We start from the raw sequence: 27054 nt of genomic DNA, 5'->3' as shown, positions 1-27054 counted from the left end.
AATTGCCCCACATGCCAAACGTTGATCTACAGGTTTTCAAGTCTGGACCTCTGATTGTTTTTAAACCAGACTCTGTTCTCATAGTAGCCAGGCTTTCTGTTTCTTTCCTACTTTGTACACGGTCCCCCAATCACAAAGTCAGTGGAGGAAATGTAACATAACGGTGGTGAAGAATTCCCAAATTTACTTGGTTTGTATGCTGCAGTTTTAGTCATCATCCTACCTACTCTTGATTCCAGCCACATTCACTGCTGGTATGCAAGGTAATATAGACTTCTTCAAGGAAAAGATTACTGGTATGAGTGACAACCCGCACATTATACACTTTTCAGTCACCCACTTGCTAATTACATGCTTCTGTACTCCAGACTTTTCCCCGTTCAATTTCTAATTTCAAACTGCTTTTATGATGTGTTTACTTGGATAAATTTCTGACTTGTCTCATAATCAAGTTAACATAGTTTTGTTCTCATTGTTCTTCCCCATCCCACTTCTTTTTGTTTAATTTATTTAATCCCCACATATTTATCTGAAACATATAGCCTTGACATTCTGTTTGGTTTCTTCTCTTCCCTGCTCCTCCAAATCATGTTGCTTTTCTCTAGTTTTAGAAAAAAGTTAGTGTCCTCTCTGTTCCCCTGGCAAAACTCTCATAAATGCTCTGACATACTAATTCAGTTGCACTTGTCCTCCATGCTATCTTGAACAAACAGATTGTACACTTTTTAACCCCGAAAATTGGTGTGCAACAAATGTTATGTGTCTTCTACAAATGCCATGCATGAATCACGCTGCAAGGTAATGGAAGCAAGCAGAAATGATATGTTAGCAGAAGTTTTGTCAAGATTACAATTTTAGTTTGCTTGATTTTTATAAAGATGAATAACTTTGTAGGTGTTTATCTGAACATACATCTTTTATCTGCATTTCTAAGACGCAGGAAAGAACATTTTAAAGTATTTTACAGTCCTCTAAAGAAATAGGTGTTTTTTAAATACTGAACTGTGCTTTCATAAATGCAAAGCTTGACTATCAGCCAGAACTACCTTACCAGAAGTATGTATGGAATGTCAAGTAAGCCCCAGATGTTTAAATTGTGCCTTTGTTTAATGAAAACAGTAAAAATGTGTGCAATTCCTGTTCTGAAAAAAAAACCAATAGTGGAACTACTGTACTAACCAAAGTTCTCATACTTTTAATTTTTGAAAACAGTCATTGTGTGGGCCTTTCTTCCATGTGCATAGTTTAATTCAATATGTCAAGCACTAAGGTTTAAAGTATTATTTTAACTGAGCCCAAAAGATGTGGTATGTCAGTCTTCTTTCAAACAACAGACTTTGGCATATTATAGACTATTTTTGAAAAAATTTTAAACTTCCAAGAATATGGCACAATATGGCGATATTTGAGAAAGATAATCTAAAGTTCCCATAGAAATATGCAAGTAGCTATGCATTCCTGTGGTTTCTATCAAAAATAGCATGTTCCTTGTAGTGTGTTGTACAGAGTAGAAATACATGAACATTCAGAAAGTACATTCTATGTATTACACACTTTAAAAGGTAGTATAAATTGTTCAGTAAGAAAAGTGTACATATTTATATACTCATTTCGCATGTACTGATTTGGAAAGGTTTGGACCAAACCTTTTGGAGATTTTGGAATACCTGTGTTTTTATACACACTGTCAATGTTGGGATGAGGAGAAAGGGGCCTAGTCACATGTCCAGTGCTTGTTACGTTTTCCTAAAGTAGTCCTAATCAGGGAAAGAGAAGAGAGGAAAGGGGAGAGGGTTCTACTTAAACAATCCCTTCTGTAAAAAAGCAGACATTCAGGATGCTTTCCTGCCTATCAGCACACTTTCTATTAATGAAGTGGCTTGGAAGGGAGCGGGAAATCCTCTAACCTTCTGTGAGTTTTTCTCATTTTCTCTGGACAGGATACAGGGGCTCCCAACTGGATTACTCTATGCTTGCAGTTGTTTACTGGATACCTTTCCCCCTGTGTACCACTATTTGAGGGGTGGAAGGCAAGCACAGAGGCATCTGGCAGCCAGCATTTTACAGGAGCCTTGTGTTAGCAGAGTTCTCCCTATGCTCCCTTCACCATTTCTTTCTCCTATTGGGGTCCTTGAAGAAGAACTCAGTAAGTGCTGGAGATGTGACTAGCCCCCTTTCCCCAGTGATGGAAATGGATGGGTGGCTGATGTCAAAAAGCTTTGGGTTTCAGAGTATTTTGGATTTTTGGATAGGGAAGACTCAGTTATGAAGCAGTGTGACTTAGTGACTTATTGAAACTTCAGCACCTACAGTAGCTTAGAAAAGTCCCCAAATGTTTGTCTTTACCCTGTTTTTGCATCTATAAAATCTAGAAGGTTTGCCAGGATAATTAGTTATATAATCAATACCAGGAGCCCCCGGTGGCACAGTGGGTTAAACCGCTGAGCTGCTGAACTTGTTTACCGAAATATTGCAGGTTTGAATCCGGGGAGTGACGTGAGCTTCTTCTGTTAGCCCCAGCTTCTGCCAACCTAGCAGTTTGAAAACATGCAAATGTGAGTAGATCAATAGATACTGCTCTGGGGGGAAGGTAATGGCACTCCATGCAGTCATGTTGGCCACATGACCTTGGAGGTGTCTGCAGACAATGCCGGCTCTTCGGCTTAGAAATGGAGATGAGCACCAATCCCCAGAGCTGGATACGACTGGATTTAATGTCAGGGGAAACATTTACCTTTACCTAGTCAATACCAATATATTTTTTTAGCAGCACAGTACAAGGGGCATGAGATTCTGAAAGGTTAGCTTAACTATAGATTCTGAAAGGTTAGCTTAACTATGGACTCACATGTAAATGTGAGTACATATTTGAGTGATTTTGGTTTGTTTCAGTAATTTCAGCATTTCTAGCCCAAGTTTAGTGTTATTAAGTTTAGTTTTAATGTCAAATTTTAAACTTCCACTTTGTCTAACTTTTGTTTTTCATATTTTGGTGTGTATTTTATGGAAATTTCTTTTAGTGTGTGTATTCTATGGAGTGTTTTTGATTGATCGTGTATTTTGGTTGTGTGTTTTGGCAGTGTTGTAGCCTGCCTCAAGCTGTGAGGAGAGGTGGGTAAGAAATGTTGTTTTTGTTGTTGTTGTTCAGTACTCTGTTATGAAACAACTTCATTTCAGATCTTCATAATTTACTAGCCCACATGCTTACAAATATCTGTGTTCTTTATTTTACAGTGGCATGTAATGTTTCAGAGTGTAATCATCTTGAGGCAGTTAGCATGCAGAATCCTTATGGATGCTAACATGCAGTAGTTATTCTTATAGTACATGTTAATAATGCTAAGGCATGCAAGGGGTATAGTTAAGCTAATCTATATATGAACTAACCTAATGTAGCTTTATCTGTGGCACAAAATAAACTTTTGTTGGGTGTGGTATGAATTTCTCAGACTCTTCTTACTTACATGGTTTTTAGAAGTTCTTGTGTATAGTTCTATGAAATGCTCCGTCAGCATATATAGAACAGGCAGGAAAGGATTAAATGGGTGCAGTGGGAATTCATCATAATTCTGAAGTCAGCAGTTAATTCAGATCAGTGTGCTTAACCATTGTCTTCAGCTGGCATAAAAGTATTAAAATTCTCCCTTTTAAACAGTTTTGTGAAAATGTTCTTTTGAAAAAGTATTCAGTCAACTTACATGACTTACATGCTAAGACTATGCGGATATTGATCAATTCTTTTTAGCATACATTGAACAATTGAACATTGTAAAAAAATCAGATGACAGAAATAGACGCCTTTGTTTCAAGGAAATGAGAACATTTTCTCTTTCATCTAAATTTAGTAGCATTTAGAAAGTTATATCTTACATACAGTGCCATCTCTGTATTTTGGATAATATAGCCTCACCACCCTGAGTGTTGGTTATGTTTGCTTGAGATAATGGGATTTGCAGCCCAAATATTTGGAAGATGCCAGATTGAGGCAAGGAGTATTTGGTGATACACCTTAAAGTATCAGTTATACATTTAGGGACCTGCTCAGTTTATGGTTCATGCAGTTGTATGTGTGGAAATACATTTCATGTGAAACTCTGACTTTTGAAACTCTCAGATACTTCTCTTAGAACTTTGGAGCTGTGAAACTAAATGAGTGTTTAACCATAAAAAAGAGAACAAGTAGGAAAATATTTCCCTTAGTAGGAAAATGTTTCAACTGTGGAATGCTGCGTCTGTGAGTGCTCAAGAAAGAGACAGATCATGGCCTGAGTTACATAAAGCTGGCTTCAGCATAAAAGGCAGGTAAAATTAAGATATCTAGTTGACACTGCTTTGTATCTGGGAGTTAAATAAGTGAAAAGTAACTGACCTTTCTTTTCAGTGACATACATCAAAATGTTTCTGTAGAGGCTTGAAAAGCATAGGCAATGTTTCAACTCCCCCCCTGAATAATTTCAACTTGGAAAATCCAGTTTTCATAGCTATTTAAAACTGGATTACTGTAATGTTTTCATTGAGCTGTTTGCCACAAGACCAAGATGGAAGTCCTCTTGGTGTGAGACCACACCGACATACATGGAGTTTCGCATACTTTTCCTAAGTATGTGTTTCTATTATTTGTCTTCAAGCTAGCTCTGACTTTCGTTGACCCTGTTTTTTCAGATGCAGTTTGCCACTGCTTTCCTCTAAGGGCCTTTCCAGACAGGCTCTATATCTACAATCTGATCTCAGGTTTTCTGTTTATCCCCGATTATTTGGCAGTGCAGACTCATATAATCCAGTTTAAAGCAGAAAACCTGGGATCAGATCCTGGGATATAGGGCCTGTCTGGAAGGGCCCTTTGGCTAAGAAGAATTTGACTTTCTGAGGATCACCTATTTATGGCTAAGATTCATGCCCTGGTCTTCCAGACTATCAATCCAACACCAAAACCAATATACATGCTCTTTATTTTGTACCGTGTTCTATGTTATGTTCAGATCACTAATGGAAATTTGTACAGCCGAAAGGCAGGATGTATGTTGGAGCAGCTGAAGAAACTTGAAGTGAGCCTCTCCTCTAACAAGGTCTAAAGTTGAATGAAATGAGAAGGCTTAAAAGAACACTTATTTGGTCTGGAGCCTTTTACTTTTTGTTTTTGGTTTTCAAGAACCCATGCTAGCCCCTTTATTGACAAATCAATATATTTGCTAGGGTCTCTGACCGGTAGGTGGAATCACAGTATATGAGGCTCCCCCCCCCCCCCCGCATTTGGAGGTTCAGACAGAAATTGTTGAAGTTCTAGTGGTGTCATGCTGATGGAGAGACATGATATTATTTAGTATTTCTTCCATCATCATGATAAACCAGTGTTTCTCAACCTTCCTAATGTCATGTCCCTTTAATACAGTTCCTCATGTTGTCGTGACCCCCAACCATAAAATAATTTTCGTTGCTACTTCAGAACTGTAATTTTGCTACTGTCTTGAGTTTTAATGTACATATCTGATATGCAGGATGTATTTTTATTCGTTGGATCAAATTTGGCACAAATATCTGATACGCCCAAATTTGAATACTGGTAGGGTTGGGGGGAATTAATTTTGTCATTTGGGAGTTGTGGTTGCTGGTATTTATAGTTAATTTATAATCAAAGAGCATTCTGAACTCCACTAGTGATGGAATTGAACCAAACTTGGCACACAGAACTCCCATGACCAAGAGAAAATACTGGAAGGGTTTGGTGGGCATTGACCTTCAATTTTGGAGTTGTAGTTCACCTACATCCAGAGAGCACTGTGAACCCAAACAATGATGGATTTGGACCAAGCTTGGCATGAATACTCATTATGCCTAAATGTGAACACTGGTGGAGTTTGGGGGAAACAGACTCTGACATTTGGGAGTTGTAGTTGCTGGGATTTATAGTTCACCTCATCTATGAGACAATTGGGCCAAACTTCCCACACATAACTCCCATGACCAACAGAAAGTACTGTGCTTTCTGATGGCCTTTGAGGATCCCTCTGACACCCTCTGTTTAAGTTACAGTCTTCAGGATTTGGTGATTTATTTTTCTTAAATTCATTGGCAAGTTGTTCATTAATTATTTCATGTACGTTAAGTAATTTGGGCATATGGGTAAGCATTGCAAAACATCGAAATGCCAATAGCAAAATACCAAAATAATTTAAATAGTTTTTTCTCCCTGCAAGTTCTACATACAGATTTTTCAGATGATTTATAAATGAAGAATCAAAGTTAAAGTAAACATTGGACATTACAAAATATAAGAATATGCATTTAAGTTTGAGAAAAAATTATGACGTTTCAATATGGTCCCATGGAAAGTATTCCCTGCTCATGGAAATACATATACTTCTCTTTTCTGTAAAGGCAGGTTTGGAGATTTGTAGATTGTATATTTTCTTTTAGATGTGCTCAATTATACATTAAAATACATTCTTGGGCTCGAAAAAGATGTGCCCTGTCTGTTTTGGGAATGATACAAAAGTCAATAAAAATAAACATCTCATGTTTCTCTCTCTCCCTCTCTCTCTGGTTATCTATGATGCCAGTATTTTGAGCTATTTACAGAAAACCAAAATCATACGCCCACTCTTGCAGAATATAAATTACATGGTTCAAAATATATTAGGTTATACATTTTTTTTCATTATTGTATTTACAGTGAAAGCCAGTTTTTCCCTCTGGTGATGATAATTTTTTCAAGACATTGCCTAATGTCTGAATACATTTGAATGGGTCAATGTGAGCATTTTCTGTGTGGGTTAGAACCAGTGTTTCTTTTACAAGGCGTCCAGTTTTTATTGTTTCAGTGTTGTTACCCTCCCCAACCCCCTGGCCTTAGCAAGCAGGACAGACTTGTACTTTTGTCTATTAAAGTGATACGCAAAAAACTTCAAGGCAGCATTTATGAGTTGTGGAATGAAAGGTATGTTTGTGCTATTAACTTCAGGAGGAATAGCAGAATATTTCCCATATACCACATCGTTATATACATACAGCTGGTCTTCTTAAATCAAAATATTTGTTCTTCAGTGATTTCAGTCACGGAAAACCCATGCATACTTGGGAAGGTACTTTTGTAGAAGTAATTAAATAGTAGTTTGGTTGTCAGAGATGTTTTGATTTTCACCTATATATTTATGAAGGCACTATTGTAGGCTTGTGCAGCATCGGCTGAAGTTACATTTTGCTCAGATAAATGGAGAAAAATTGTCTTGGTCACCTTTATGTGTTTTTTAAATTTGGTCCTCTTTCCCATTCCCTGACAGTCTGTAGGAGATTATGACATGTAGGATGCAATTCAGCTTACCCATAAGTAAGCTTTATTGAGCAGTGTTAAAAGTAGTGTGAGCCCAAATGTCTCTGTTGTTGGTCTCCTCCCCTTTTGGCTTCTTGAAGGTCTCTTGTGGGCTACTTTTTTGCTGCTTCGGATTTTTTGCTCCATATATCATCAGTACATTCACTATATTCCCTCTTTTACATCATGCCATCCCCCTGCTTGTTTCAAACTGGGTTTGGCTGTCTCCCAAATAATGATAAAATGAATTTGATCAGTGAGCACTGACTATCCCTTTAGGGGGAAAACACCTTTATCAAGACACCATATTCATCCAAGTTGGGAATCCCAAGGTAGCACAAAAGTCAGTCATAGCCTTTTATTCACTTTTAAAAGTCATAATCTATACTTATTTTTCCCCTGAGAAGTCACCTAAGGAGAAAACCCAGCTGTTCTGAATTTTAAAGGCTGTAAAGATATGAAAGAACAAGTATGTTGGGTTTAACTTCTCATTGTGCCTCCTTATACAGAATTTGTATCAATGGGAACTACCACAAAAATTTGCACCATGCTCTTACCTCTGCAAAAGGAGTCATCCTCTTCAGGCTTGTGTCCAGCCCACAGTATGTTATTCTGCAACCTATTCAAACCACATATTTTTTCCATTTTCTATTCCCTCTGGCATCCAGTGGTTTCTGAGCATGCTTAGTTCTCATTAGGATGTGTTTTCAGGTTATTACCACCTCTTGTTCTTAAAGATTTTTAAAGTTTTTTTGTACTTTATCAAACTTTATTATCCCTACTCCAATGAAGCTTTTTTTTGCCTTCAATAGACCTCAGACAGATGACAAGCTCTTTCAATTGTCAAGGTCCTAAGCTGTTTAGATCTGTTCTAGTAATTCTCCATGTGAAAATGGATTTGCTATGTCTCCATGTCTAGTTTTTCTCTCCATTTTATAAAATACTGCTTTTCCTCTCAAATTATTTTTCTCAGATGTATGAATAATATTGTAATAATATTGTATAAACTTGCACTCTCAACTAGTAGCTTAAAACTGGAATGAAATGTGGAATCAATCAGTAGCTACATTTAGCTACCGATTGAAAAAAGCATGGACACAGTGACAAATAGAGTCTCAAAACCTTTTGGTGATTTTGTATTGTTTTATTGCTTATCATAGCAAACAAAACATCCAGAAAACTTTCATGATCACATGTAAAACTGGATGGGAACTTGAAATCCTAAAACTATGGATGGAAAGCAACCATTGTTATTGCATTGGAATTAGACTTGTGCACAGATTCGTTTTAGCTGTTTGCCTTCAGCTTCCTTGTCTTATTAAGACGCCTGTAATGGCAAGGGCTCTGCTGCCACAATTTTTCGATTGAGCTGGACCACATGGCAGTCATTTGCGGCTCCTTGTGCTCGATTCAGGATCACGTGGCGTATTGAGAGGCTGCTACATGCTTGCATGGGGTTTCCTTGTGAGCCCTGGCTGTTGGGTCAACCAGAATAGACAAAATCCATGATGTCTTATGCAATCTGTGTCTATTTGATGGGGAGAGCACCTCCATTGCTCAGTTGCATCCCGACACTAGAGAGAGGTACTTCAGTCTGATTGCCTTGCCACTCGCTCTCAGCTTGAAGTTTCGGCTTGGCTTGGCCTCTCTCCGGCATTGAATCTTTTTGGTTTTCCTTTATTTTCCTTTATTTTCTTGATTCTTTATTTAGTGGGACTGGGAGTTGGAAAGTGTGAGTGGATGGGTGGGTGCGTGGTGTTTGGGAACTTGTGGGCGAATGGGTTTTTCTTTTAGGGTGGCTCTGAGCTTTGAGTCACCCTTTATCCTCTACTAAAGCCTTTAGCATCTTCTCTTATCTCTCCTCCCTCCTCTCTTTCAGTAAGTAGTACTTTTAAAATATTACTGTTATCAATAATTATAGGAATTCCAGCAAATAGCAAATCCTCATTCTCAGAAAAACCACCTACCTACCTAAACTTACCACCAATGCCTAATTATTTCTTTCCTTTACAATCTTATCACAAGTTATCTCTGTCATTTTATTATATTTCTCTCTGTGCTCGCTGTCTTCTTTATTTCATTTAATAATAATATGCTCCAAAACATTTTTTTCCAAACACGTCTATATTTTCCACAATACATTTTGAAAATGTTTTTCCCCCCATGGATCATGCAGGAGTGTTTTTCTAATAAGATGACATGCTACTTGCTTGCTTGTAGATGTGGGCTGCTGGCATCTTCCAGTATGTTGTGACAACAAGAAATGCTAAAGCTTTGGAAAAAGTTGCTGTTGTATTTTTATTAGTAAAGAAAGTGTAATAGTGGTTTGTGTGATGTGGAAGTTCATCTTTGACATTTGGCAGGAAGGAATGGTGCCCTGCTGCTTCTCCTGGAGAAGTTATAGGGTGGGACTATAATTGGGGAATTTTTAAAAGGAGATTTTATTTCTAGAAAGAAAAGAAATTCCTAAAAATCAGGGGATGACCCAAATGTTATGGATCTTGGTGGACCAGCAGTGGTAGATGTGTCCTCAAAGTGTGGCCATTTTCATCCCGATAGCCCTAAAAATGACGGGGAGCCCATGAACCTCCCCCCATTGCTGCCAATGGGCCAAATCTAGCTATATTTTCCAGCTGTGAACCGAAAAGCCCCTTTGGACACCTATCCGTTTTCGGGAGGCATGTGAAAACATATCCACGAGTCCCCCAAAATCTGAATAGCAGAAATGGCTCAAGGTTCAGCTGAAATGTACAAGCCTAATTGGAATACAGTCTCTAGCTCACCTGGCCTTAAAACACCAGATGCTGTCCAATTTTGGAAGCTGAACAAGGTCTGCCCTGGATGTGAGATTGCCAAAGAATACCAGGTGCTGTAGGATATGTTTCAGAGGAAGGATCTGGCAAAACCAGATCTAAATATTCCCTGCTTGAGAAAACCCTGTGAAATTCATTGGATCACAATAGGTCAATAGGCAACTTGGAGAACCACACACAAAACCTCAGTTCACAAAGTATACATGTTCCTTTACACCAGTAGTTGTCAACATGTGGGTCCCCAGATGTTTTGGGCTTTAACTCCCAGAAATACTAACAGCTGGTAAAGTGGCTGGGATTTCTGGGAGTTGTAGGCCAAAACACCTGGGACCCATAGGTTGACAACCACTGCTTTACACCTTCAATAGAAACTTTAGTACCAGAAGTAGAAAATTGAATGAATAGGTTCCTATACAAGCCGTCTCCAAGTTATGAACAAGATAGGTCCTGTATGTTTGCTCTCAAGTTGAATTTGTTTGTAAGTCGAAACAGGCATACTTTTTAAGTGTAACTCCAGCCAAAAAGATACATATTTTAGCATAGGGAAGGGGAAACGCCCCTGTGGTGTTTGTTTTGCTGCCAGTGCACCTATTCAGAAGACTTCACCTCACTTTCTTTCCCTGTGATAATTGGATTTTGAAAAATTTGACTTGGATTGGTAATAAAGCTTCTGTTGCGACACCTTTTCCCCATGATAACTCTTTCAGGAGTGAAGTTCCCTTCCGAAGGTGGATTTTTCTCTCTTTCTGTTCTCTCACCCTTGTTTGTAACTATCAGTCATGTGTAAGTTGGATGTTTGTAACTCAGGGACTGTCTGTGCCACAAAAAGAAAGGTCTACATGTTTCAGAATTTTTTTTATTCAGAGCTAACAATGTGCATATATTGAAATGAAAAACCGAGGTAAACAAAAACATTTTCCACTTTTTCATTCAGCAGCCTTCATGTAAGATTTCTATTTTGATGGCAAAACTTACAGATCTATATGTTTTAAACATGCTAAGGTAGCTGATGAAATAGGCTTATCTATAGTATCATATAAAGAAATGCTATCTTAATAGTTCATACCCTTCCTGGCTGCAATTGCTTCTGAAGATGGGATACAGCTGAATGATTTTATAAAATACAGCATCATGATTTTTAATGTGGAAACCAAATGTTCTAAATCTGGATTTCATAGTTGATAGGACATTACAAAACATGTTGGTACAAGGGTGTTGCCAGTTAAAATATTCAGCTGTTATGACATTTACAGCCTGGCATCTAATTTTGGTCCACCCAGAAAATGCTCAGTTAAATAAGTCTACTTAGAGTGCTTTTTAAAAGAGTTACATCCAAGAGAATTTTTGAAGTTTGTGTGTGTGTTAGTTTGGAGGCATGAAATAGTATTATGATTAGTTATAAAGAGAATGAGACCACGAGATCATGCTTGGTGTAAACTGTAGGGATAATAAATCAGTAATGGCATTTTTCTGACTTTTTATAATTTTGTTAAAACTAATACATGTATATAAAATAGATCTTAAAATATCTGTAATGTGACTAATAAAACTGAAAAGATTTAGAAATTGCTGTAGCTTTTTTTTTTTTTACTAAAAATTGCATTTGAAAGATGAAAATACTATATTGTTGAAACATATATATAGGCAATCCCCCTACATAGATTTTGTAGGTTTGTTCTAAAGTTGAATTTGGATGTAATCTGGAACAGGTACATTTTTAAGTATACCTCTAGCCAAATATGTTTATTTATTTATTTAAAGCATTTATATTCTGCCTGTCTCACCCCGAAGGGGACTCAGGGCGGAGCACAACAGTGTAAGGTTTCCTATTATTACCTTATTGCACTGTCCCAAAGACTTGGTCCAACAGCCAAGTTTTTACAATCTTTTTGAAGGACAGGAGGAAGGGGACTGATCTGATCTCACCAGGGAGAGCGTTCCATCACTAAGAAGGCCCTCTCTCTTGTCCCCACCAATCATGCCTGTGACGGTGGTGGGACCAAGAGCAGGGCCTCCCTGGAAGATCCTAGGCTTTGCATGTATGTATATGTATTAGCTTTGGATAGCATAGGGAAAGGTTAACACCCATGTGGTGTTTGTTTTTCTGTCTGTGCCCCTGTTGAGAAAATTTCACCTCATTTTCTGTTCCTGTGAATTGGATTTTCAAAAGTTTGGCTTGTTGTGGAAATAAGGATTGGTGATAAAACTTCAGTTGAGACTCCTTTCTCCCATGGTAACAGTTTCAGAAGTGAATTTATCTGCAAAGGGGTAGATGCCTCTCAGTGCCTGTTGTCTCACCCCCATTCTGAACTAGGAGTCCTTTGTACGTTGGATGTTTGTAAGTCAGGGGCTACCTGTATTTGAGTATATTGCTTCATATATATTTACAACAATACCTATTGGAAATATAAGTCAGATGGGGAGATATATTTTATTTTCTCAGTAATTGTTTGGTATGCGTTCTTTGATAGTATTAACCTCCTTTAGGCAAACATACTTGAAAGTGAAGGGGTGCTATAGCTCGCATTTTACAGATAATTAGTCCCTGATTTAGGGTACTTGCCATAGGATGGATTCCTTCTATGAAACAAGAATATCACTACATATTATTCCATGTAATCTGTGTAAATAAATACAACTTAGTATAAATATGCCATACTTTCTGACATCTTGCTATTTTCTTATTTTCAACTGCTTCGAATTTTTTGAAGCTAATGTATGCAATTATCCATTCACTCTCTTACGTTTCCTTTGTTACTGAAAGTTCCAGGTTTGTCATTTAAAATGTTGCTCTCTTCAAAAATTGCACAATGCCTCCTGTCCTCAGCTGTTAAAATTCCAGCAGAATGTTTCGAATATTAAACCTGTACCATGTGTAGTAATAATTACAACAGAATGGCTGGGTGGTAGAATTTCTTCAGCTCCTAGTATCCTGTATGGGCCACTTTGGACCTGAAAAAAGCACTTTGAGAGCTATTTGGGAGAAAGGTGGGAGATAACATAAATACATTTTGGCAACATGTCCCTGATTTACTTCGTCTTTGAAGTGCATTTCTCCAAAGAGCTTCTGCTGTTAAGAGCCCCCCCCCCCCCAAATAAGAAAAAGAACATAGACGAAAAAGTCTCAGAATGTCACACATTAGATTGTTTGCTGACTTTCCAGATTCATTAAAAAGTATAGCAATGTTGGTCTAAACAAGTTTTAGCCAAAATTGTTTCTGCAAGATGTTGCTAGGTTTCCCCCAAGAGAATCAAATTAAAAAGAAATTAATGTTAACTTGTGCATATAACAACTTTTGTGCAGGGATTCTCAGAAACCTAAAAATTATTTCAAGAAGTCCACCAGGGTAAAAAAAGTTTGAGAAAGGCTGGTCTAAAAGCTCTTATCGGACAATTTTAACCCTCCTTCACGCAGGGTTTGAATCCATGGAATTTGTACAGGCATTTTTTAGTTGTAAGAAAACAAGTCGCACAAGGGACAAACTGTACAGCTGAAAGGAAAGTAAAAAAATGTCCAGAATGAACACTTAAGAATTGCAACGTAGAAGAAAACAATTAGTTTAGTACACTGCTGTAACCTGTGGGGTTTGTGCCTAGCTTTGAGAAACCAGAGCAAAACCTATTTAGTATTAAAACACTTTCAGTGATTGTATGTAAACAGTTTATATATCTTCTGTATTAATTCAGCTTTCAGAAAGGTATAATTAAAACTGGTTTGGCAAAGAACACGTCTAATAAAGTTACATCTCCTGAAAATCAGCAAATGTTTTGATGTTCAAGTGTGAGTCACTTGAAGTAGCCTGCTTTTAGCTTAGTAAATCCTGACTATCTTAAAATAGCTGATGTACTTCCATGTTTTAAAGTCAAGTTTATTTGGAGGTGATTAACTCCTTGACACAGATTGTCTAGGAATCTTATTTACATCATAGCTGTTTATTTATTTATTTAATGTGTAAAAAGTGAGTTGAGGGTACAGTTAAAATGCATTTAAAAACACAAAGTAAAAAAAACAAAACCTTGACATTATGCTAAATGTCCTTTGACCAGAAGCTGGCTACTTGGAGTGCCTGTGATGTCGCTGTGAGAAGGTCCTCCATTGTTCATGTGACAGGGCTTAGGTTACATTGCAGTAGGTTGTCTGTGGTTTGCTCTTCTCCGCACTCACATGTTGTGGGTTCCACTTTGTAGCCCCATTTCTTAAGATTAGCTGTGCATCTTGTGGTGCCAGAGCACAGCCTGTTCAGCGCCATCCATATCCAGTATGAAAGAGAGAGGTGCAATTGTATAAACAAATCACTTGTATTTAAAAGAAATATTCTGGCATTCTATTCCATAATATTAAAAAGAAAGGTTTCTTCCTTTTGTGTTGAGATCAAAAATTCCCAGACATTTTGAAGATTGTTGAGGGGGGGGGGGTTGCTACCCCCTATATTGGGGAAGAGGCATGACACAACATTTCTGGGGAAAATTGAAATACAGCCAAGTATTTATTGGCACATCAAATCCAGGGATAAGGAGTTGGATCAGAGTTGGAACCAATTTCAGTAGGAAGTTAAAGTCGTTAGGAATGTAACGATTCTGAATTCAAAATAAAAGTGTATAATATCAAATATGTAGTATATTCCATAGAGTCAGCCCTCTGTTTCCATTGATTCAACCAATCATGACTCAATAAAGACAATAATGTGTTCAGAAAGAGGGAGAATTCAAAAAAGACAACTTTAATTTTGCCATGTGGCAACACTATGCTAATATGTATGCATACACTGCTGTAACTTCCCATAATTTCACTGGCTCTCTCCAGTACTCGTTTGAGTGACTACCATTTTACTATTCAATTGTATATAATGGGACTTGAGCATCCAGATTTATGTATCCATGGGGTGGTCTTGTAACCAAATCTCAGCAGGACCCACTGCATTTACTTGTATAGGAATTTCGAAAGTTTTCTGGTTGAGAAATTTTTGGTTCTGTCAGTCTATTTAGTCTGATGATTCACATGATGGTGATGGAATTACTTGTGCTACCATTTTACTAGTGTGATCTTTTTGTTACTAATTAATATGCATTTGCTATTTGTGAAGGATTCAGGCAGTAGAAGAACAGAGAATGCTGAGTTGAAGGTTTGACACACCATCTCTACATTCCTGATTAACATGCCATTGTGATAGAAATGTTTCCCTTCTAGCTTAGTACAGGTTAAGCATCTGTTACCTGGAATTTCGAAATCTGAAAGACTCCAAATGCATGGATGTTCTTGGAATTGACCTATTTGGAATTTCTGGTTGGTTGGATGACCTTAGGTTTCATTCATGTGGAGAAAAAGATGCTAGTCACCTACTATCTTTATCAGGAATACTGTACTCATTTCATTTTTATCTATTCACATGAAATTAACTCTATGGAATATTTCTGATTTAAAAATTTGGGGAGATATATTTTTAAATAAAAAAAATGAGCTGATAGGATTTATATGAGTTGACCAGGCCAAATCAGTAAATTTCATGTTTATCCTATGTGGTGGCACTTAAATATCAGAAATATTGTGCAAGTAAACCAGTTGTTTTCCTAGCTTCAATATCTAACATTTCTTGAGATTCAAAGCTTTGTTCAGTGGTTGCTCTGTTCTGGCTTGAAAATAGTGCAGTATATTACCATTGTATTAGAAAGATCTTGGATATTTGTAGACATATATGCATGTATTTTAAAATTACATTCATGAAACTTTGAGCTTTATTGAAGATTGACATAGTTGGATTCTGTGTGCTCTAAGATTGAGATGATAAGTATTCATCATTCATTGATTAGAAGACTGTAATGTTTTAGCATGAACACATTTTATATAAGTATTAACTTCAATACAGACACATCCAGGGAATATCACTATATTGTAATGGATATTTTTGTCAGTAATTATATTGGGAGAGGTAGACAGAAAACATACTATGTGATATTTGTGTGTGCGCACACACATGTGCTTGATGAAAGACTATTCATAAGTCTATTCTGTAATATATCCAGCATTAAACTGCAATGAGACATGTATTTGATTCGACTTATTGAGTTTATACTGTAGATGTTCCTATATACTCAAATAAATTAGACTTAGCTATTAGCCAGGAGTGTGGTGACACAGTATTAAGTCCTTTCATTCTTTAGTGCAGAGCTTTCAAAAAAATTTATGTTGATGACACACTTTTTAGATATGCATAATTTTACAACACAGTAATTCAGTTTTACTAGCAAACCGGGGGTTAAACCAAATCCCTATAAGAGATATGGATACATATATACATTGTAATACCAATGTATATGGGGCCACAACACATCTCATGAAAATCTTCCATTTATATTTTGTAAAATATATGATTTATTGCTTATTTCACATAGAATGAGAGCTTTCCTGTTACATTCGCATGACACACTTACACACTGCACCTGGCACACTGCGGCACACAGTTTGGAAAGCTCTTCTTTAGTGCAATATGAGATTAGAAAATACAACTGTTGAAAAATATGAGTTTAGTATGTCAAGGTTTATAGACTAGTCAGCCTCCATTGGGCATGGGGTGTCCAATTGATGTCAGCCCTGTGTACTAACTTGATAGGATTCATTAACGCAGTGAGTTCCGAAAAAGGAAGGACATAAAGAGAATGGGTGCATGTTGAGCATAAAGAACTCTAACAGTCATTGTCAAGTATGTACTAGTGCAAAGATGAAATAACAATCTTTGGAGACGTGTATAGAGATTGGACTATAGTCGAATCATCTTGATTAATTCTATAAAAATTGATCTCAAGTTGTCAAACTTGAGCTTCTAGGAGAACATGAGAGGTTTCTAAAAATGTCAGTATAAAAATATAGGAAAGTCAGTATTGCATAGGAAAGCTAGGTTCAGTGTTCTCAGATAAGGACCTCTGTTTGTGATATGTTATACAGATTAAATCAGACAAGATCAGAGGAAAATACCAACAATGGGCTCATTTCCAAAGAGAACCGTTTCAGTGGTAGTCAGCATTGAAGTGGGGTTTTTTGTACTGGTCCTTTAAAAATACAAACATAGGAAGTTGATATACTGAGTAAACACTTCTAGAGCTTGGGAACTACAAGGGAAATAATAAGAGGAAATGGAAATGTCTATTTTTAACAATGATACTTAGTTTTTTTTGGGAGAGTGGAATGGGTAATTGGGGACTAAGTGGCTGAATAGGAGATTCACTGTGTGTGGAAGTTATATATTGTACATAAATATAGAATTTATTAATTTTACTCTTTATTAAAATGATTTTCTACAACAGCTATAGTGAAATCATTATACTAGTAAAGAAGTTATTGTGCCATTCCCAGTCTGGGGGGAAGATGAGTGTTGTAGAAAAGCACAGCTGCTTGGTACCAAATTAGGAGATGGGTGATTTAGTTCTTCAAGTAATATATTGATATTATATACCATATAATTAGATAGTTTTTGTAAGAATAACATAAGGAAATTATCCAGGGTGATATGACTTTTTTCTTGATAATGAAAATGTACTTGGGCAAAGCCATAATATTCCAGGACTTCTTGCCAGTGCTGCAAAGCGATGTAACACATTATAAAAACGAAGATATAAAAGAGCAATTATAAAGATATGCTCAAAAGTGTATCTGTAATGCATGCTTATCTCAGAAGCCCAAAATTACTTACACAGAAAAATAATCTGTTTCTTCCTCTCCAGTGTAATAGTGAATTTTCTCACCTGCTTATCTACTGATGGACAGATATTGCTTATACAGTTATTGCTGGTGGAAGAAATTTGCTCCCCGTTGTTCCCCTCAAATACTGTTCTGAAGGATTGCATTCTGGCTGGAGTACATGTAATCCCCAAGTTACGAACAAAATAGGTTCCGTAAGTTTGTTCTCACGTTGAATTATATGTAAGTCAGAACAGAAAGCGTTTCTCAAGCTTTATAAAAGCTTTGGATAGCATTGGGAAGTGTTAACACCTCTGTGGTGTTTGTTTTGCTCTCTATGTCTCTGTTCAGAAGATTCTGTGTCTGTGATAATCAGATTTTGAAAAAATTGGCGTGTTGTGGAAACAAAGATTGGCAAGAGCTTCAGTGGAGACCCCCTTTCCCCCATGATAAAAGTTTCAGGAGCTCATTTCCCTTCTGAAGGGTAGATTTCTCTCACTCCCTGTTGTCTCAGCCCCATTCTTAACTAGAAGTCATTTGTACAAGCACCTGACTTACAAGCAAGTCAGGTGCTTGTAAGTCAGGAACCACCTGTACAGGCTGTAGTTGCAATGGAGAAGAAAGTTGTCATAATACTTTAAATATTGGAATGCTACTTAAGATTGTTCCCTTCCATTACTTTCATAAGAAAGTTTTTTTTAATAGCCTAAAAATGTAAGTGGCACAGAAACTTTTGTACAGAAGCTAAACACTTTGATTATGTCTGTTCATGCAACCCACAAGCTACATAAAAATACATCCTGGTTATTAGCTTGGGGCATTCGCTCATAAACCAAACATATTTGTTCTAAAGGTGTAATTCTCTGCTTACAGTGCTTGTATGGGATGAGTATCCCATATTCAAAATGCTTAGGACAAGACATTTTTTTAGATTTATTATTATTATTATTTTAATTTTGGAATAGCTTTATTTACATATATATACACAATGAGATATCTTGGATATTAGAACCAAGTCTGAATGCGAAATTCATTTCTATTTCATATACACGTAGCCTGAAGGTAATTTTATACACCATTTTTAATAACGTCCATAAAACATATGTGTAAATAAAGTGGTGTTACTATCTCAGCCACCCATGTGGACAGTTTTGAATTTCAGAGTATTTTGGAATTTCAGATAAGGGATGCTAAACCCATATATTTTTTACTTCCAGTAGCTTCCAATGAATTTTCAGTATTATACTGTGTACTGATGCAACTTCACTAAGGTTGTTTCTTGAAAATAGAAGTATTATTTCATTCTTTATACTCAATAGAATTTTATGCCAAAGACATGTGAAGAACTGTTGCCTTACTTTCATTATCAAGAGATAATCTGATGAACTCTGCAGACATATGTCATTCTGCAGCCTTTTAATTAAATCCTTCTCAAAGTGAAACTAGAATTTAAATTTGCTCTTTGGGTTTCTTAAGCTATTATATTACAGATACAGTTATCTCAATGTTATTTTACTAGGTTGCTAATTCCTTTCAACACAAATTCCCTACATCATTTTTGAGAGGTTTTTTGAATACAAAAGACACAGCTCACAAAACATGATCATTCCATTGTAAAAAATATCAGAAGTAGCCCATAATTGAAACATCAGTAAGAGGGACAGGACTAGAAGTAAATGAAATGAAAGAGCAACAACTTTGTGTGTTTAAAAAGAGACATCTTCAAAGAGCGGCAGAACACAAAGAAGAAAGACAACCTCTTCAGATATAGGGGAGTACATGCGCAGTAAAAGAAGTTTAGGCGCCAGATCCTGTCTGATTTTGAAAGTAATGTAGGGTCAGCCCTAGTTAATACTTGGACAGAAGACTACCAACAAGTGCATAGACTATATTCCTGGCTTATGACATTAATGGTGTCATGAACACACACACAATTTAGAGTTACTCACCAAGTGTTTCTCAGAATATATAGAAATAGGAAAAATGGATGGTACATCAGATGGTTTTGAAGGATGAGCAGTTTAAAATGGAAACAGTCTTTCAGTGAGTTTGAGCCCAAGATATTCAGAGATTTAGTTTAACAACCAATACATTGAATTACACTTCGAAGCATATTGGCAGCCAGTGCAAATAATACAACAACAGAGAAGTGTATGATCCTGGTGCTTGATAGGTTAACGGTTTGCGTGATCTAGATGTGGTAGAGGAGAAGATACTTTGGATACCCTTCTTCCTTAAAGTAGGAAAACGATAATTTCTGATATAAACATTGCCGTTTTTGCATCAGTGATAAAGATATTTACCAGTAATATATACAGAACAGTTTAAATGCATTTTAATATATATGTTCAATGGTTTAATAACACAAATGGTTAAATTGTTTACATTTTTAAAATGTTTACACACCTATTTTAGTGCATTTGCCTTGTTATATTTGTTGCTGCTGCTGTTGACTTGAATCTCTATATCAAGAGAAAGATTAGATAGAAATATGGTAAATTTATTTATTTATTTGTCGTGTCAGGGTAACCAGTCAATTGTATTACATTTCTAACAAAACAAACAAACAAACAAACAGACAAAACACAAAATTTGCAAGTTTGGAAGTTGATTAAATGTCCTTTGACCAGTATCTGGCCACTTGGCGTGCTTCTGGTGTTGCTGCAAGAACGGCCTCCATTGTGCATGTGGCAGGGCTCAGGGTGCATTGCAGCAGGTGGTCAGTGGTTTGCTCTTCTCCACACTCGCATGTCGTGGATTCCACTTTGTGGCCCCATATCTTGAGGTTGGCTCTGCATCTCGTGGTGCCAGAGCGCAGCCTGTTCAGCGCCTGCCACTTTTGGACTCTCGCTTGCTGAGGTGTTCCAGCAAGTGTCTCTGTAGATCTTAGAAAACTATTTCTAGGTATAAGTCGTTGACGTGCTGGTTGATACCCAAACAGGGGATGAGCTGGAGATGTCTCTGCCTTGGTCCTTTCACTATTGGCTGCTACTTCCCGGCGGATGTCAGGTGGTGCAATACCGGCTAAGCAGTGTAATTTCTTCAGTGGTGTAGGGCTCAGACACCCCGTGATAATGTGTCATTTCTCATTAGAGCCACATCCACTGTTTTAGTGTGGTGAGATGTGTTCCACACTGGGCATGCGTACTCAACGTACTCAGCAGCAGAGTAGCATAGCGCAAGGGCAGATGTCTTCACTGTGTCTGGTTGTGATCCCCAGGTTGTGCCAGTCAGCTTTTGTATGACATTGTTTCTAGCACCCACTTTTTGCTTGATGTTCAGGCAATGCTTCTTGTAGGTAAGAGCTGCAATGCTCCAGTGGGATTCCTTCCCAGGTGATCCTCAGAGCTTGAGATGTTTGTCTGTTCTTGAGATGAAAAGCACATGTCTGTGTTTTAGATGGGTTAGGGATCAGCTGGTTTTCCCTGTAATAGGCAGTAAGAGCACCTAGAGCTTCGGAGAGCTTCTGTTCTATCATCTGAAAGCTCCCTTCTTGAGCAGTAATGGCACCATCATCAGCATAAATGAAGCTCTCTGTCCCTTCTGGCAGTAGCTGGTCATTTGTGTAGATGTTGAACATGGATGGAGCAAGCACGCTCCCCTGAGGCAGGCCGTTCTTCTGTTTCCGCCATCTACTTGGTAAATAAGTAATAATAAATATACTATTCACACAGAGTTTCAATATGCTTGTTTTTAGGCATGTATTATCTAACACAGAGCTAGAATGTTGTAGTCATTTGAGTGTTGGATTGGGAAGGATGAAATGAAAGAATGGTCAAAATTCAGAGAGAGGATGAAAGCATCTGGGATAAATGGTGTAATACAAGAGAAGTATATGTACAGAGAAAGGAGGCAAAACTAGACCCAGAAAGAGTGAAAGCATATGGGGAGCTGGTTTGAGAAAGATACATATTTTTTGGGTTCTTCTGAAAATTCCTTCTAAGATGCCTACATTAAACAATATCCCATATTCAAAATGCTTGTGACAAGAAATGTTATTGGATTTCAGATTATTATTTCTTTGAATGTTGGAATAATTTTATTTGATTATATATACACAATGAGATATCTTGGAGATAAGAACCATGTCTAAATACAAAATTTATTTCTAATTCATATACACTTAGCCTGAAGGTAATTTTATACACAATATTTTTAATAACGTTGTACATAAAACAGCACTTGTAGAATTATTCACGACAGAGATCCAAGATACTTTCCTCTTGACACTACATATGCTGTGTCCATGGGTATTGATGAAATTTAGATGATCCTGAATTTTTGGGAAAAGATAAATTGGGAAGCTTCCAAAAATAAAGAGATCAGCAATCTTAGCCCCTAGAAGACAAAAGATTGTGAACCTTTTCTTCTCATCTTGAAAGAGAGACTGGTGTACAGAGCGACAAACAGACTTGCAACAAATAGACAAATCACTTTCTGGAGTGTGTTGTTATTCTTCCCTGCTTTGGGATTTTTAGGGCTGGTGGCAGAAGCAATGGTTTGTAAAGCGCTTCTCCTGACCAAACCTGTGATTGAATATAGAAGTCAAATGAAATTTGACTTCGATATACATTCAGTCGCAGAATGTCTCACTATTTTCATAATAAAAATAAATCTCTGGAGAAGAATTCTATCTAGTTCTCACTACTGGAATAAATGTGCAATTAAAATAGGAACTATAAAAAGATGTGTTCTATGAAAAAGTTGTGTGCTATATTGATCACCTTTGTCTTGTGCCCTGAATAAATCACTCTAAGAGTTGGAGGTGATGATTGTTGTAGTATTTGATGGTGTTATAACTGTTATAACCATTAGACTCTCTCATAGTAGATAAATAAATACAGCAATTCTGTTTCTTTTATATCACTGTGGAGCAAAATACTCAAACCATTGTATGCTCATTTTTCTTTTTTTTTTTAAATGTACTTGGCTCAACTTGTAAAAGTAGTAAATCTCAGCACAGCCCTTTTGTTTAGAAAAAAAAACTGGAAGGACTACATGCCATGATAATTCAGCTGTTAAGCCTGGAATGTACAAAGAAGTCCTTGTCTCTCTTGTTCTGCAAGGTGTCTTCCAGAATACATCTCTGCACATTGTACAGTATTATCTATCCATTTACTAGTGGCTTTGATGTTCAAACTGCAGACAAATCTTATTTTCCCCCTAAATTACTCATAACCCATTAATTGGTAGACAACATAGTAGCCACCTAGTTGAGTGCTGCCATTTTGATCTTGTTTTAATTTTTTATGCTATTTCTAGGATTACGAAGCCATTAACTTTTGCTGACTGTGTTGGCGATGAACTGCCTTTAGGATGGGAGACCGTTTACGATCAACATATTGGTGTTTATTACATGGACCATATCAATCGTGAGTAGTAGGGCTCTGATTATTTATAGTTACTTTATAGTTACTTGTTCTTGAAGGAATTGTGTTGAAATTTTAATTATGGTAAGAGTGACATATTGAAATTGTCCCTCAGAGATTATTTTTGGAACAATTCTTCAGTTGGTATGGCTGGAACTTTTTATGAAGCCCTTGCCAATTCAATTCATGGAATAGAACCAAACAGTGTTATTGACACAATTATGTCCAGTAGTCCTTCCCCCTTTGGCAGAGCCAAATTAGCTCTTATGTATACCTCAGAGATGAAAGCAGTGAGGCAAGACTGAAACATGAGTGGAGAAATGTTTGTACTTATTTTGACAGCACAAGCTAGACCTCATCTATTTCCAATAGTACAGGGATTTTTGTGATCTGATATTACTTACTTAGGCGATCCCTCATTGACTGAGTATGATGGCTTTCCAAGTGTAGGGTCTTTTTGGTGGGTCTGTGGGTGACTATTCTTGATCCGCATTTTCTTCCACAGTGAGGACATCGATTTCCAGGTGAAAGGCAGTCCTGGTCAGGGTTAGCTTTACGCGCCTTCCACTTGACACGTTTCTCCCTTTCACCCTCCATTTCTGCCTCTTCAAATTCCATAGCACTGTTGGTAACAGCTGACCTCCAGTTAAAGATCTGATATTGAAACAGTATTTATCCTACTTTCAATCTCTGGCTATGATAAATCTGAAAAACACTTTGAATGTAGAACCGCCCACTTACAGCATGGCTTGATGCTACTATTAGTGATTTGTAATTAGTGGCAGCATCCACTGCATCCTCTGTCCTAGCTGTATGTGGTTCTGAGGCCCCAAGGAAGGAAGCCGTGTAACAACTGAAAAACTTAACTGAGTTGAAAGTAGAATAAATACTCTATACTTACTTCTTTACATATGCATTGGGTAAGTCTGGATGAGGAGGAACAAGCTGAAGATCAATCCCGACAAGACAGAGGTCCTCCTGGTCGATCGTAAACCTGACCGGGGTATAGGGTGGCAACCTGTATTGGACGGGGTTACACTTCCCTTGAAACCACAGGTCCGCAGTTTGGGAGTCCTCCTGGATTCATCGCTCACATTTGAGGCTCAGGCGTCGGCGGTGTCTGGGAGGGCTTTCGCACAATTAAGACTCATGCGCCAACTGTGACCGTACCTCGCGAAGGGTGATCTGGCCGGAGTGGTCCATGCCTTGCTCACCTCTAGGTTGGATTACTGTAATGCTCTCTATGTGGGGCTGCCCTTGAAAACGGCTCGGAAATTCCAACTTGTCCAACGAGCAGCGGCCAGGATGTTAACTGGTGCTCCTTACAGAGAGAGGTCAACCCTCCTGTTTAAGGAACTCCACTGGCTGCTGTTTATCTTCCGAGCCCAATTTAAGGTGCAGGTGCTTCCCTACAAAGCCCTGAATGGTTTGGGACCAGCCTACCTGCGTGACCGCATCTCCGTCTACGAACCCACGCGTTCACTATGTTCATCTGGAGAGGCCCTGCTCGTGATCCCGCCGGCGTCGCAAGCACATTTGGTGGGGACATGAGACAGGGCCTTTTCCGTGGTGGCCCCCTGTCTCTGGAACACTCTCCCCAAGGATCTTAGACAGGCCCCTACATTGGCAGTCTTCAGAAAGAACTTGAAGACCTGGCTGTTCCAATGTGCCTTTCCCGATTAGGAAATCTCCAATACCAAATCCCAGACGCACTTTATTAGAATTAAGACTGCCGCACACTGCACATTGCACTGCCCTATAATCCTTACATATCACCTGTCAGCACTTTTTAATCCTGTACCCTTTACTCTGGCCCGGCCCAGTTTTTATCTTTTTTGATGTATTGTTTATTGCTTGTGGTTCTTTGTTGTTTAATACTGCTTTAATTGTTTTTAATTTGCTTTAAGTGTATTGTTATGTTGTGTATTGAGGCCTTGGCCTTTGTAAGCCGCATTGAGTCCTTCGGGAGATGCTAGCGGGGTACAAATAAAGTTTAATAATAATAATAATAATTAGTAGAAAGGGGGTTCAAGGCCTCAACATTAGTCCAGGGCTTAGTTTTCCTGTCCTGTTTGCTGAAAAACAAAGAGTTTTGTTCTCTGAAATCCTTCAGTGAATGATAAGATACACACTTTACAATCAATTACATTTGAATTAAGTCAGTAATTAAGTCGAGTTTAAGCTGAGTTTTTTGGCCCTTTTTGGCTGAAAAAGCTCCTCTTGGCTTATACTCGAATCAAGATTATTTATTATTTGACTGTTTATTATTATTATTATTATTATTATTATTATTATTATTACATTTATTATTTTGCTCTATTATTAGTAGTATTACATTTACATTATTTAATATATTATTATTACATTTATTATTTTACTCTATTGTTATTACATTTTTATTACATTTCAATTATTTTACTCTATTATTATTTTATTACATTTATTATTTTACTCTATTATTGGAAGGATACATAACCACATTTACATTGAAGAAGGTTAGAATAATGGTTTAATCAAAGTTGGACAGTCTTATCTTACATTACAGTTTTATGTAAAAATTTAAAAACATATAACCTACTGATGCCGCAGTTAATGTAATTTTATTAATATCTATTTTTATGTTGAAACTGGCTGTCCCCTGCCTCGCGTTGCTGTGGCCTAGTCTGTGTATATGTGCTTTGTGTGTGTATATGTGTGGGTATATATTTGTGTATATGTGTATATGGTTTTATGCATGTGTTGTAATGTATTTTTTTTTTACTTTTAAGTCTCTTCTGCCGTGTTTTTCAGTGTTTATATGAGTGATGATCACTCATTGGCTTGATAGGTGTATTATGTCCAAATTTAGTGTCAATTCGTCCAGTGGTTTTTGAGTTATGTTAATCCCACAAACGAACATTACATTTTTATTTATATAGATTTACCAGTAGCTGCTGCATTTCCCACTCTTGGCTTATAATCAAGTTAATAAGCTTTCCCAGTTTTTTGTGGTAAAATTAGGTGCCTCGGCTTATATTTGGTTTGTCTTATACTCGAGTATATACAATATGTATCTTATCATTAACTGAAGAATCTGGAGATCTGTTATATTTTTGTCAGAAAATTTATATAGTTAATGTGGCATGTCTTTTTTAGATATGTCTGCTTAGTGTATGTGATATTTTTTTCTCTCTCATCAGAGCTCACACAAATTGAAGATCCAAGAGAGCAGTGGAGAAGAGAGCAGGAGCGCATGTTAAAGGAATATTTGATTGTTGCCCAAGAAGCACTTAATGCCAAAAAGGAAATTTACCAAATCAAGCAGCAGCGTTTTGAGCTGGCACAAGAAGAATACCAGCAACTGCATAAAATGTGTGAGGATGACAGCCGCTCTTACGCCAGCTGTAAGTTTACTTTTCCTTTTCAAATAGCCCACATTTCTTCATGTGTATTCATAACAGCATGAAGAACTGCACAGGCAAATTATCTTTGGAGGATCACAATTTTCCTTCCTGATCCCTCCCCCAATCTCTGTGACTGGGGCTGCAGACCACATTTTTTAAAAAAACCAAACAAACCAAAATTTCACTGATACAAGAAGTGGGGAATTTGATTTCCTTCTGCTTTCCCTCTATTTCCCATAAAGCAGATAATTGTTGAGACTGTCATTTCTTTAAAGGGGTCTATGCATATTGTGTTGGGTTGGAATGTGAGACTTTGCCGCTGTTGTGTTTATTTGGAGTGCTGTCACTTATCCAAGAGCTCTGCGTTATGTAAAGCAAACAGAGAATCTTTGGTCCTCCAGATGTGCTGGACTTGAGCTCCCAAAAGTCCCAGCCAGATTGACCAACTGTTAAGGGTTCCGGGGTCTCCTGTGTAAAACATTAAAACTTATGGCTTGCATAAACTGATGTA

General features: G+C 37.4%; 1 protein-coding gene across 2 annotated transcripts in view; it reads left to right on the top strand.

Annotated features, from left to right (window-relative positions):
- WWC3 (WWC family member 3) overlaps positions 1-27054 on the top strand; it is an 84571-nt gene that overhangs the window by 4767 nt on the left and 52750 nt on the right. For both annotated transcript variants that reach the window (XM_060769936.2, XM_060769937.2), the window contains exons 2-3: positions 23054-23163; positions 26340-26543. In XM_060769936.2, the coding sequence (XP_060625919.2) occupies positions 23054-23163; positions 26340-26543 (314 nt within the window). The remainder of the gene's footprint in view (positions 1-23053; positions 23164-26339; positions 26544-27054) is intronic.

This window comes from Anolis sagrei, chromosome 3 (assembly GCF_037176765.1).
Source record: "Anolis sagrei isolate rAnoSag1 chromosome 3, rAnoSag1.mat, whole genome shotgun sequence".
Taxonomy (NCBI): domain Eukaryota; kingdom Metazoa; phylum Chordata; class Lepidosauria; order Squamata; family Dactyloidae; genus Anolis; species Anolis sagrei.
This window is presented reverse-complemented; position numbering and strand designations above follow the sequence as displayed.